The sequence below is a fragment of the Mugil cephalus genome, chromosome 15, assembly GCF_022458985.1.
Source record: "Mugil cephalus isolate CIBA_MC_2020 chromosome 15, CIBA_Mcephalus_1.1, whole genome shotgun sequence".
In the NCBI taxonomy this organism is placed as follows: Eukaryota; Metazoa; Chordata; class Actinopteri; order Mugiliformes; family Mugilidae; genus Mugil; species Mugil cephalus.
In genome coordinates, this window is record NC_061784.1 from 25,156,045 (window position 1) to 25,169,068 (window position 13,024).

The following is a 13,024-nucleotide window of genomic DNA, read 5'->3' on the forward strand; positions in this document are numbered from 1 at the left end:
AGATTTTACACCAGGCCCCGCCCACATCATCCAACAACGGAGGGAGGGGGCGGAGTCATTGGACTGAAGGGGCGGAGCTCTTCTATAACGTCACAGTGTTTGGGCGGGACCTCCACCTGAGGCTCCGCCCCAACACTCACCTGGTTGCACCCACCGCCACCATGGAGTGGGAGGAGTCAGGACACTTCCAGCCAATAGGAGACACAGACTGCTTCTACACGGGGACAGTGTCCAACATGGAGGACACGGCGGTCGCCATCAGCAACTGTGATGGACTGGTAGGTTGGTTAGCTACGGCGGCTACGCTAAGTGTTACACCTGACTACACCTCGTCTGAGTAATCTGATTACTCCTGTCATCCATTACCTTCCTTCCTTCCTTCCTTCCTTCCTTCCTTCCTTCCTTCCTTCCTTCCTTCCCTCTAACTCTAACCCTGGTCCAGTGGTAGGTAGAGATCCATTAGCAGCAGCTGACACAATATTCTACTGACCACATGGTGGCGCTGCTGGAGACACGTTTTAATTAATCAACTCAGGTGGAGGAGGACATCTGGTCTCTGATTGGTCTTTAGGAACAGATGTGTCTGGTGGAGGTCCATCGTGGGCGGAGCCTGAGTTAAACCAGATGTGGAGGAAAGAACAGAGGCGTTCAAAGAGCATGGGAAAAAATAAATAAGAAGCAGAGGAACATTTTTGAGACCAGGTCCTAGAGCAGCACGTTGGTTCTGTTCCTCAGGTTCTACAGAGAATCAGTGAGAATGAAAGGATGAAGAACATCTGGATCTGAATCAGTTAGAATGAAAGGATGAAGAACATCTGATTCTGAATGTTGATCTTGTCTCCAGGCAGGAGTGATCCGGACCAGAGAGGAGGAGTTTTTCATTGAACCACTGGATCGATGGAGGCCAGCAGGAGGAGGAGGAGGAGGTGGAGGAGGAGGTGGAGGAGGAGGAGAGGAGGAGGAGGAGGAGGAGAAGAAGAAGAGGAGGAGGAGGAGGAGGTGGAGGAGAAGGACGTGGTGGAGGTGGAGGTGGAGGAGGAGGAGGAGAAAGAAGAAGAGGAGGAGGAGAGGAGGTGGAGGAGAAGGACGTGGTGGAGGTGGAGGTGGAGGAGGAGGAGGAGGAGGAGGAGGAGGAGGAGGAGGAGGAGGAGGTCGTGGTGGAGGAGGAGGAGGAGGAGGGCAGCAGCACATCGTTTATCGCTCCTCGGCCGTCATCAGGAATCAGGAAACTGTCAATCAAACTGAAGACGACTTCCTCCGAGGTGAGAACAATGATCACATGACTCTAGACACTAGGATCCAGAACCTGAACCAAAACCTGAACCTCATGGGGTGAGAGGCGGGATCAACCCTGGACAGGGTCAGGATCAGGATCAGGATCAGGATCAGGGTCAGGATCAGGGTCAGGATCAGGATCAGGATCAGGGTCCTGATAGTCCAGTTCTTCATCTCATGTAGAACATCTGTATCACCTGAGTTTTACACAGACAAACAGACGTGTAAAATAATGTATGTGTTATATGAATATTATTACGCATATTCACATTTTGGTTCCTTGATCTTATTTTACCGTCTAACTTAAACTACTAACATATAAACCTCGTTTCAACATCTAGAGTAATGTCATGTATGAATCCATACTGTCATATAACATTTTTTTCCATATTTTACCGTAGCATTGGTCGTATGGAAAAAGTAACGTGAACGAGACATTAATGTTTCGTATTTTATGTGATGGATTAATGTTTCCCAAATGACACACTTCACTTAAAAGTATTATTAATTATTATTTACGTTCTGACTTGGGTGGTGGTTTGATAGATAGTCTCCCGTTAGCCTGGCTCACAGCCCGGAGCCTCGCTGGAAGGCTAGCACAAGGCTAATTCATTAGCTGGCTAATTAGACACTTAACTTCAGCTATATTGGGCACTGACACAGACAAGAATAACTCTCCAAATTCACTCTGACCGGATGGTCTTGTGGGAGGTGCAGCAAAGCAGACAACTATTAGATTTTATTTAAAATGATCCAAATGGACCAAAACCTCATGTCCCCTCAGTGACGTCCTCTTTCAGAAAGTTGGATCTGATCAAAGCTCCATGAAGCTGAATGTGAACACACTGAATGACTGTGACAGTAAAACACAGGGAACCCTCAGGTACCGACTCCTCGTATGGACTCAGGTCAGTTACTGGTCCCTGGAGTTCTTTAAGGAACAACGGTTCCTGTTCTCTAGAACTCATTTATCTGATTCTCTCTAGTTCAACGTTCCCTCTGATATTCCTGAGGTTCTAGTTGAATCTCAACGTTCCCTCTGATATTTCTGAGGTTCTAGCTGAATCTCCACGTTCCCTCTGATATTTCTGAGGTTCTAGTTGAATCTCCACGTTCCCTCTGATATTTATGGAGCCGTTCAGACTTCGATCCAGATCCAGAGAATCTGCAGAGAGAAACAAGTGGAAACAGGCGACTGGTTCCAGGAGACTTGGCAGCACCGACGGAGCTTCACACACGTTAGGAAGTATATCTCTGTGAGGACGCCCATGGACATAAAGCACCCCACCCCACCCCCCAAGACTTAACACCACCCCTGAACCTGGACCCTGAACCCGGACCCCTCAGACCGGCTGAAATGTCTTCACTCTGATGGTCTGAAACTCAAACTGGTCCTCGCAGAGATAGCAACACGGGAGTTCACACACAGAAACGTGGCAGTCAGAGGATCCAGGCGTAGGAGGGGGGAGGTTTAAGGAGGGAGGGAGGAAGGGGGGAGGTTTAGGGAGGGAGGGATGGAGGTTTAGGGAGGGAGGTTTAGGGAGGGAGGGATGGAGGAGGGGAGGTTTCTGGAGGTTTCAGGAGGGTCGAGGTTCAGGGTTAGGGGGAGGTTTGGGAGGTGGAGGGGGGAGGGTTAGGGGGAGGTTTGGGAGGTGGAGGGTGGGAGGGTTAGGGGGAGGTTTGGGGAGGTTTGAGACTGTCTCTGGTAGTCCAGCTCCTGGATCCTGGTGTTTGTCTCTGGTCGGAGACGCCATCAGGCGTTGATGTGAAGCAGATGTTTGATAAAGACACAGAGTTCACGTTTTAGGGCAGAGACTCTGGAGACCGGACCCAGATCAGGAACTTCCCCAGAACCGGTCTAAAGACAGTTAAAGCTGCAGCATGAATTCATTCATTCATCAGAGAGAACAGGAGCTCTCCAGTCTGGATCAGCTTCAGACCAGGAAGACGATGAAGACGATGAAGACGATGATGAAGACAGAAAACACAGATTTCCTCACTCTGCTAACTCTGACAAATATGAACCGAGTCTGACCTCACATCACCTTCACCTGAACACATTAATATATGGACACATTAATATATGAACACATTAATATATGGACACATTAATATATGAACACATTAATATATGAACACATTAATATATGGACACATTAATATATGAACACATTAATATATGAACACATTAATATATGGACACATTAATATATGGACACATGAACACATGAAATCAACACGGATCCGTCCAACAAAAACCACGAAGAAGAAACCTCCTCAGGTTTAGAGACAATAGAAGAAGAGTTGCATTTAAATGAGTTTGTTGTTTGTCTGCAGGTCCTCTCCTCGGGTCCCTGAACCTGAACCTGAACCTGAACCTGAACCTGAACCTGAACCAGAACCAGAACCGGAACCAGAACCAGAGCCAGAACCGGAACAAGAACAAGAACCGGAAACAGAGAGTGGAATCCGGTTCTGCTCGGAGACGGCGCTACATCGAGGGGGCAGAACTCTTCAACATTGAGGTTCCATGAACTGATTAATATGTTAATGACACTTTAAATATTTAATGAGCTGTTGAACATTTATGTTAATTAGCTGTTAAATGTTTATGTTAATGAGCTGTTGAACATTCATGTTAATTAGCTGTTAAATGTTTATGTTAATGAGCTGTTGAACATTCATGTTAATTAGCCGTTAAATGGTCATGTTAATGAGCTGTTGAACATTTATGTTAATGAGCTGTTGAACATTCATGTTAATAAACCGTAAATGATTATGTTAATGAGCCGCTATCCTTTGATGTTCTTTCCTCTGATCTCTGGTCCAGGTCTTGTTAGCGGTGGACTACTCGGTTCTTCTTTTCCACGGTCGAGACCATATCCAGAAATATCTGCTGACACTGATGAACATAGTAAGTCAACAGAAACAGGATCAGGTCTAACATGGTCCAGGGCTGGAACCAGGTTTCTTTTGTTTTTCTGTTCCAGGTCAATGAGATCTATCAGGATCATTCTCTGGGAGCCAACATCAACGTGGTCCTGGTCAAAATCATCATGTTGTCTCCAGCTAAGGTACGAAGACCTGGACCCGTCCGGCCTTGATTCAGCTGGTCTCGACCAGTCCAGGGAAACGTTGTATGAATGAGAGAGTAATTGTGGGTCCGTGGTTCAGTCCCAGGAGCTGATCTCTGTGGGGAACCCCCAGAAGAGTCTGGAGAACGTGTGTGGATGGTCGTACCTGCAGCAGCGGGACCAGAGCCACGCCCAGCACCACGACCACACCATCTACCTGACCAGGCAGGAGTTCGGGCCGTCCGGCATGCAGGGTACGACCCTGGACCCCCGTCACTAGACCCTGGACCCCCGTCACTAGGCCCTGACCTCTGACACCACAACTACACCTAGAGTAGACCCTGGACCCCCGTCACTAGACCCTGGACCCCCGTCACATGACCCTGACCTCTGACACCACAACTACACCTAGAGTAGACCCTGGACCCCCGTCACTAGACCCTGGACCCCCGTCACATGACCCTGACCTCTGACACCACAACTACACCTAGAGATGAGCTGATTCAGACACTTGTCAACATCATCACATCAGAAACATTAGGACACTTGTTCTTCTTCATGGTTCCTAATAAACCAGTTCAGAGGGGGACCTTGTAGACCACATTAGACCCTGATCAGACCTGGATCTTCACTGATTGGATCAATGAAAACCACATGACAATAAACCTCACTGAGAAGAACCAGGAACCACGTTACCACATATGGTTCCTGGTTCCTATGGGGGTTCATTATTTTAATTCCATAGTGCTGCTGTGCAGTGACACATTCTGATTCTTCTGATTGTTCTCGTTCTGATTCTTCTGATTGTGATTGTGATTGTGATTCCCAGGCTATGCTCCAGTCACAGGAATGTGTCACCTCCATCGAAGCTGTGTCTTGGTCTTGGAGGACGGATTTTCTTCGGCCTTTGTAGCTGCACATGAAACCGGACACGTGTGAGACAAACACACAAAAACTAAACTCAAACTTTACAAGATGTTACAAGTCAAAGCCCCGCCCCCTGGTGACTGGCTGCAGTATAGTTCATATAGGCCCCACCAACTAGCTAGTCAACTAACTTAGCCAGCTAGCTATGTTAGCTGAGTTAGCATCAGGATTTAAACGTTAGTAGGAGGAATAGACAGGGCGGCCATCTTGGCTCTACCGTCTATGGTTGGGGCATGTGAAGTCGTGAAGTCATGTCAACAAAATAATCAGGCGCTAACGCCGCTGTTAAGTCACTGTCAGCATCTAGGAACCACTCTGGCTAACAGTTAGCATGCTAATAAGCAGCTAACTGAATGTAGAAAGTTTAAATTAAAACATTTTGAAGAATTTAATAAGGAATGTTTGGAGGCCTCATGTCGACGCTGTAGCTGAAGTGTGGAAGATGTTTGTCTTCATGATATGTCCTCCTGTCCTCCTGTCTTCAGGTTGGGTATGGAGCATGACGGAGAGGCCAATAACTGCGCTGACGACGTACCGCTGGGCAGCATCATGTCGCCGCGGGTTCAGGCCACCTTCCATCGGTACCACTGGTCCCGGTGCAGCTGGATGGAGCTCCACAAGTACCTGCAGTGAGTCCATATCCAGGACCGTCAGTGATGTCTGGGACCTTCAGCCTGGTGGACCACCTGGTCCAACTGGCTCCTGGAAACCTACATACATACAACTATGAAATATCACCCTCAACATCCCAACGAAGACAGAAACAAAGTACTGTTCACCTTGAAGGTCCTAGATATCATTTCTGCTGCAGAACCTTTTACAACAGTCTGTGTCTGTTTTCCAAAGAAATACGGGTTTTGTCCCGTGGGTAGAAGCCTGAGAGACGGATCGTCCCCTCCTGGACCTCTGGATTCATCCATGTTTCTGTGTGCAGCTCCTACGACTGTCTCCGTGACGACCCCTTCAACCACGACTGGCCGGCTCAGCCTCAGCTCCCGGGTTTCCACTACTCCATGGACCAGCAGTGTCGCTTCGACTTCGGCCCCGGATACAGTCTGTGCACGGCGGTGAGTCCTTTAATGCAACATCTGAGTAGAAACATTAAAACATCTGAAACTTTAGAAACACTAGAAACATCAGAATATTTAAAACATCAGAATATTTAAAACATCAGAATATTTAAAACATTAGAAACATCTGAATATTTAAAACATTAGAAACAATAAACTCCTGGAGTCGTCCTACTGTCCCACCATCCTCCCGTCCTGTCGTCCTACAGTAACTACGGTAACCATTGCAGTAAACATGTGTGTGTACACGCCACAACATTATGACCACTGACAGGAGAAGTAAATAACATTGAAACCATCTGGTGACATTCAGTGTTCTGCTGGAAACTTCATTGGTGAGGATCTTAGACATGTAGCCCCCGCCCAGACCAGACCAGACCAGACCTGACCAGACCTGACATGTGAGGACATAAGAAGACATGAGAAGACAGTAGAAGACGACATGTCCACAAACAGAGACATGAGGGAAAGATCCCAGAAGAGATAGGAGCCAAATTCCTTCAAGTTTAAGGGCAACAAATAAAAGTGTCATCGAGACGCTGACGTCAGACGAGAGTTCAGGATGTTTTTAGAGAAAAGTTTCTCCTCCTCAAATCTGAAGGAAAATAAATGTGTTGGAGGAGCAGGAGGAACTTTAATCAGATCCAGAAGGAAAGAAAAGAACGTCACCTCTGAGTTAACGGCCTGAGCAGATGTGGCTGCTGGCTCGCACATCTGGACACGTCACCAAAACACCAGCAACTCTCAGCTCCTCCTCCTCCTCCTCCTTCTCCTCCTCCCCCTCCTCCTCCTCCACCTCCTCCTCCTCCTCCCCCTCCTCCTCCTCCTCCTCCTTGTCCACAGTGCTGCACAATGAGACAAATAAAAATTATTAAATCCCTAAAATCACTGAACAGGAGCTGGGGGCGGGGTGGGGGGGGGTTAATGGGGGGGGGGGGGGGGGGGGGGGCTCCTAACTCTGTTGATCTCTGCTTCAGGTCTGTAGTTTGATTCTCTGTCTGTCTTCAGTACGCGACCTCTGACCCCTGCAAACAGCTGTGGTGCAGCGACTACCCGAACCCGTTCTACTGTAAGACCAAGAAAGGCCCCCCCCTGGACGGGACCCCGTGTGGCCCCGGGAAGGTGAGGTCACTACCGGGTTCAAAGGCCACAGGCCGTCTTAGCGTAGCATCAACAGTGGAAACACAGGGAAACATTAGTTAGCTTAGCTAACGGAGCAGTGTGCCCAGCTCTGTTGTCCCTTTTTGTTAGCTTAGCTAGGAGGCTACTAGCTTAGCTAGGGGGCTACTAGCATGTAGCTTAGCTAGACAGGCTAACACCTGATCGCTGATGGAATTAATTTTAGTTTGAACAGATACAGGAAGTGAACATCTGTCTCTCAACTTCCCGTCTCCATGCTAAGCTAGGCTAACCTTTCTTTAATTTTATTATTATTATCAGAACTGTTTTAAAGGATTCTGCATGACGTTGACCCCTGACCTCCTGAGACAAGATGGCGGCTGGGGGGCGTGGAGTTCCTACGGAGCGTGCTCCAGGACCTGTGGGGGCGGAGTCAGATTTCGGACCAGACGCTGTGACAACCCGGAGTGAGTCACCAGTGACATCACCAGTGATGTCATCAGGGATGTCACAGACCAATCAGCTCTGTCGTTGTCGTTCTCAGACCGGCCAACGGGGGGCGCACCTGCTTTGGAAACAGCTTCGAGTTCCAGCTCTGCAGCCACGGAGACTGCCCCCCCATGACGGATTTCAGGTCTGATCCTGGACCTGGACCGGGTCTAAAACCAGTCTGAGGCTAGATTCAGGAGGTCTAGGTTTATATGGTGTGAATCTGGATCAGAAGGGTTTGGGTTGGACCAGTTCTTCACTGACCCGGTTCTGGTTGTGTTCCAGGGAGGACCAGTGTAAAGCCTGGAACCAGGTCTTGGAACATGAAGGAATGAAACATCACTGGCTTCCCTACCAGCATCCAGACCGTAAGACCCCCTTTAACCCTGGGACCAGGTCTGGGACCAGGTCTGGGTCTGATGATGATGTTGATGATTAATTTCCGGTCCCGGTCCTGGTCCTACAGAATAATGTCCCACCTTAAGTGTCCTCCTTGTCCTCCTGTGTCTCCAGTGGACCAGCGCTGTCATCTCTACTGTCAGTCCAAGGAGACGTCCTCCGTGGTTTTCATGGACAGACTGGTGCATGATGGGACGTTGTGTTCCTATGGCGACGCCTACAGCGTCTGTGTCCGAGGAGACTGTGAGGTCTTTATTCAGATCTGTCCTCATGTCCTGAACGGGTCCAACATCTTTACTGAGGAGTCCCTGAATGTCTCTGTCTCTGTCCTCTGTCCTCTGTCCCTGTCCTCTGTCTCTGTCTCTGTCTCTGTGCCTGTCCTCTATCCCTGTCCTCTGTCCCTGTCCCTATCCTCTGTCCCTGTCCTCTATTCCTGTCTCTGTCCTCTGTCCTCTTTCTTTGTCCCTGTCCTCTGTCTGTGTCCTGCAGCACGTGGGCTGTGATGGACAGATCGCTTCAGACCAGCAGGAGGACAGATGTGGAGTCTGTGGAGGAGACAACTCCAGCTGTAAAGTGGTTAAAGGAAACTTCACCCGGAGCGTGAAGAAACAAGGTGATTAGTTAACGAGTTAATGAGTTAACGAGTTAATGAGTTAATGAGTTAATTAGTTAATGAGTTAATTTGTTAATGGGTTAATTGGTTAATTAGATAAATCATTAATTGACTGATTGATGTCTCCAGGTTACCTGAAGATCCTGGAGATCCCCAAAGGCGCTCGTCACCTCCTCTTCCAGGAGTTCAAGAGGAGTCCTCACGTCCTGGGTACGAGGAGGAGGAGGAGGAGCAGGAGGAGGAGGAGGGGTAAGAGTAGGAGGAGGCGGAGCTGGTCCTGATCCTTGTTCTGTTTCCTGTAGCCCTGAAGAACCAGGAGACTGGTCAGATCTTCCTCAACGACCAGGACCAGACGTCAGAGTCCAGACTGGTGGTGGAGGGGGGCGTGGCCTGGGAGTACAGCAACGAGGGGGAGGAGTCCATCCAGACCACAGGACCCCTGAAGTACCGAGTCCAGCTCTTGGTCAGTCCAGACCTGAACCAGAACTGACCCAGATATGACCCAGAACTGAACCAGATCTACCTCCCGTCTGTCCCTCAGGTCCGTTCCCATGGCGACTCCAAGGTGACGGTGTCCTACAGGTACATCATCCAGGACGGCTTGAGGTCTGAGCTGGAGTCCAACCTGGTCCAGGAGGAGGCCGTGTTCTATGAGTGGGCACTGAAGAAGTGGTCTCACTGCTCCAAGCCCTGTGGAGGAGGTACGTCCCGGCTCAGCCTGGCCCCCGGTTACCACAGCAACCACCAGGCCGTTGCTAACGGTGTCTCTGGTTGCCAGGGAGACAGTACACCAGGTTTGGCTGCAGGAGGAAGGCCGACGGGAAAATGGTTCCGAGGACGTTCTGCTCCAGCATCAACAAACCCAGAGCCATAAGTCGCACCTGCAACACGGAGGCCTGCAGGTCGCCACGGTAACACACCGCACAGGTCTCCATGGTAACGCACCACAGAGGTCACCACGGTAACACATCACACGTCACCACGGTAACACCCCACAAAGGTCACCGTGGTAACACAGGTATTATAGGTCACCGTGGTAACACAGACTACAGGTACTACGGGTACTACAGGTACTTCAGGTCACCGTGGTAACACAGGCTACAGGTACTACAGGTACTACGGGTACTTCAGGTACTTCAGGTCACCGTGGTAACACAGGCTACAGGTACTACAGGTACTATAGGTCACCGTGGTAACACTATAGAGTTGTTAACTGGATCAGCTTTGGTTTACCTGAGACCTCTGTCCTCAGATGGGTGAGTGGAGACTGGGGGGACTGCAGCGCCTCCTGTGGTCAGACCGGGTGGCAGCGGCGGTGGGTGAGCTGCCAGCAGGAGTCCAGCAGGGGGCAGCAGCGCTCCGTTAACACCAAGCTCTGCACCGACCACAAACCAGATGCTAAGCGAACCTGCAACCGCTTCCCCTGCCCCTCGTTCTGGAGAACCGGGCCCTGGACCCCGGTACGAACAATTCTGACCCATCGACGCCGAACCAGGTCCTGGTCTCACCAGTCCGCTCTGTGTCTCTTCAGTGTTCAGTCTCTTGTGGAAACGGGACCCAGGAACGACATGTTGTGTGTTCGAGTCCCGAAGGATCTGCTGGAAACTGCAGCAAGGCTCAACCCGTCACGATGCGCATCTGCCAGGCCCCGCCCTGCAACGGTAGGAGCTGCACCACACAGGAGGGATTCTGGGAGCTGTAGTCAGGTTGTCACTGACTCTTTGTCTCCCTCTGCAGGCGACCAGAAGAACGCCATCATCCTGTGGCTGTCCAGGTCCAACCCAGACTTCCCAGCTCCAAAGATCTCGTCCAGTAAAACCCTCCTCTTCCTTCTTATTTATCTCCTCGCTCTTCTTCCTCTTCATCTTCTGATCCTGTTCCTCCTCCAGAGCAGCGTTGCCGTGGTGATCGCTCTGTATTCTGTCGGATGGAGGTGTTGAGTCGGTACTGCTCCATCCCCGGATACTGGCAGATGTGTTGCAGGTCCTGCAGTGAGGTAAACTCCTCCAGTTCCTCCAGTGTCGTCATGACTACCGTCAGCAGCAGGTGAGTTGTGACGTGAACAGGATCTCGTTCGTTCGGATTAAAACCGTCTGAATGTCTTGACGTCCGTCTTCGTCTCTCAGTCCGTTGACCTCGGCCCCGGAGACGTCGTCGTTCTCCACCTGGTCCGACAGCAGCGGTGATGCGATGGATGACATCATCAGCACGCCACCTCCCCGGTTCACTGTGACTCCGCCCCCGACCACCAGGGCTAGTCCCGACTTTGTGTACGTGGATTACGACGACTACTTCTCCTATGAAAGTGACGTCTCCACGGCCACGCCTCCAGAGACTCCTCCCACCATCCCCCCTGCTGCTGTTCCCATGGTAACCGCTGATAGTGGCACCCAGAGCTGGACGCCAGCTGATGTCTTCACCACCACGACGCCAGGGGGGTGGAGCCTCCAGAGTCCAGCCAATCAGACGGAAGTGGGACCAGCGGTGTCTCCTTTGACGCTAGTCCCGCTGTCGAAGAAGGAGAACAATTCTGTGGACGAGGTCTCGTACCGGGTGGTGGGTCTGGACGCCGACGCCACCAGAGGCCACCAGAACTACTTTGTGCCGCGGATGCCTCCGTTCCGCGAGCGAACACAAAACAAACGGATCCAGCAGCTTCTGAATGAGAAGCGACGGCAGGATCTCCTGAGGAGGCCGAGGCGGACTGACAAAGACTGAGACCCAGGGACTCAGAACCAGAACCACTAGAACCAGACTGATGAAACGCCCTAAACATCTAAACCAGGGGGTCGGTCTCATTCAGACCAGTTTGATGTCAGGGGGTCGGACCAGTAACACAACAGAATAACAACCTATAAGTAACAACACCTCCAGATGTTTCCTTTGTGTCAGGAATTGTCTCCATTTAATAAACTGAACGATTAGAAATGATCCAATGAACAACTGGACGTTTCTAAAGAGAAAGAAGTTTAGTTTCTGTTTAGTTCCAGGTCTCAGTGTCGTGTTCTGTCCACAACTCTAAAACTAACCTAAACTGTGTGAACCTGAGGTATAACACTTAATGTCTTCCATGTAATTTTTGCACTCATCCCGGGACCAGATTAGACCCTCGGGGGGGCCTCCTCTGGCCCGCAGGCCGTATGTTTGACACCTGTGATCTGAAGCCATGAACTCTTTCATGATGTCTGCACCAAATAATCTCTGAATAAAGCAAAGTCTCATCCAGCTGCTGAGTCATTAACATCTGGATCAAACCTCTGATCCAGTCTTTGATGTCAGGTTCACCTGGTCTCACCTGGTCTCACCTGGTCCATCTACCTGTTGTTGATTAATTAAATGTGTCTCCATTAATTCGTCCCCATCCAGCCCTTGAGATCTGATCTCAGTTTGTGTAAATAAGCAGCAGCGCCACCATGTGGTCAGTAGAATATTGTATCAGCTGCTGTCTCTGATGGATCTCTACCTACCACTGGACCAGAACCAGGAACAGCTGGTTCTAGTTTACTGTGGTTCTCAGCTCCAGGTCCAGAACCTTTTAAAGGCTCATTATGAACAGACGTCACTCATTCAGGATCATTTCAGGATGAATGATTTCAGCTCCTCTTCTGGTGAGTTTTTGTCTTTAATGGGACCAGGACCTGGACTCCAACCTGGACTGTAGAGACCAGACCAGGACTGATAATGGACGGTGTGACTACGTCCATGAAGACTTTACATTTGACCAATGGGGGCACAGACAGTAACCATGGCAACGTGAATGTTACTTTCATCACTGTGTAAACCAGAACCCGCCTGCCTACGTATGAGGCATCATGTCATTGATCCATAGAACGGAGTCACATCCACAGACTGAATCCTAGAATCTGATCTATGAGACTGAAGAGAAATAAATAGTAGGTCTACTTTAAAATGTCTCAGTGTTCACATGCTGATAGTTAGATTAATTTCCATCCATGCTACTCATTGTCAGGATAAACTCAGGGTTTATCAGTGGAGACTGTGCCTGTCAGGATAAACTCAGGGTTTATTAGTGGAGGCTGTGCCTGTCAGGATAAACT

The 13,024-nt window shown here is 49.9% G+C and overlaps 1 protein-coding gene across 1 annotated transcript in view; it reads left to right on the plus strand.

Moving 5' to 3' along the window:
* The window catches only part of adamts2a (ADAM metallopeptidase with thrombospondin type 1 motif, 2a), a 13,489-nt gene extending 1,298 nt beyond the window's left edge, over positions 1 to 12,191 (plus strand). The window contains exons 2-26 of the mRNA XM_047607693.1: positions 1 to 278; positions 845 to 926; positions 1,179 to 1,262; positions 3,613 to 3,800; positions 4,106 to 4,189; positions 4,266 to 4,349; positions 4,450 to 4,603; positions 5,179 to 5,284; positions 5,762 to 5,905; positions 6,211 to 6,343; positions 7,355 to 7,468; positions 7,787 to 7,932; positions 8,010 to 8,099; positions 8,240 to 8,322; positions 8,468 to 8,601; positions 8,843 to 8,966; positions 9,096 to 9,176; positions 9,269 to 9,429; positions 9,508 to 9,667; positions 9,745 to 9,877; positions 10,219 to 10,426; positions 10,498 to 10,627; positions 10,704 to 10,778; positions 10,856 to 11,012; positions 11,093 to 12,191. The exon at positions 1 to 278 is cut by the window's left edge and continues 153 nt beyond it. Coding sequence (XP_047463649.1) covers positions 1 to 278; positions 845 to 926; positions 1,179 to 1,262; positions 3,613 to 3,800; positions 4,106 to 4,189; positions 4,266 to 4,349; positions 4,450 to 4,603; positions 5,179 to 5,284; positions 5,762 to 5,905; positions 6,211 to 6,343; positions 7,355 to 7,468; positions 7,787 to 7,932; positions 8,010 to 8,099; positions 8,240 to 8,322; positions 8,468 to 8,601; positions 8,843 to 8,966; positions 9,096 to 9,176; positions 9,269 to 9,429; positions 9,508 to 9,667; positions 9,745 to 9,877; positions 10,219 to 10,426; positions 10,498 to 10,627; positions 10,704 to 10,778; positions 10,856 to 11,012; positions 11,093 to 11,684 — 3,725 coding nt within the window. The 3' untranslated portion in view covers positions 11,685 to 12,191. The remainder of the gene's footprint in view (positions 279 to 844; positions 927 to 1,178; positions 1,263 to 3,612; positions 3,801 to 4,105; positions 4,190 to 4,265; positions 4,350 to 4,449; positions 4,604 to 5,178; positions 5,285 to 5,761; positions 5,906 to 6,210; positions 6,344 to 7,354; positions 7,469 to 7,786; positions 7,933 to 8,009; positions 8,100 to 8,239; positions 8,323 to 8,467; positions 8,602 to 8,842; positions 8,967 to 9,095; positions 9,177 to 9,268; positions 9,430 to 9,507; positions 9,668 to 9,744; positions 9,878 to 10,218; positions 10,427 to 10,497; positions 10,628 to 10,703; positions 10,779 to 10,855; positions 11,013 to 11,092) is intronic.
* Positions 12,192 to 13,024: the final 833 nt, after the last annotated feature.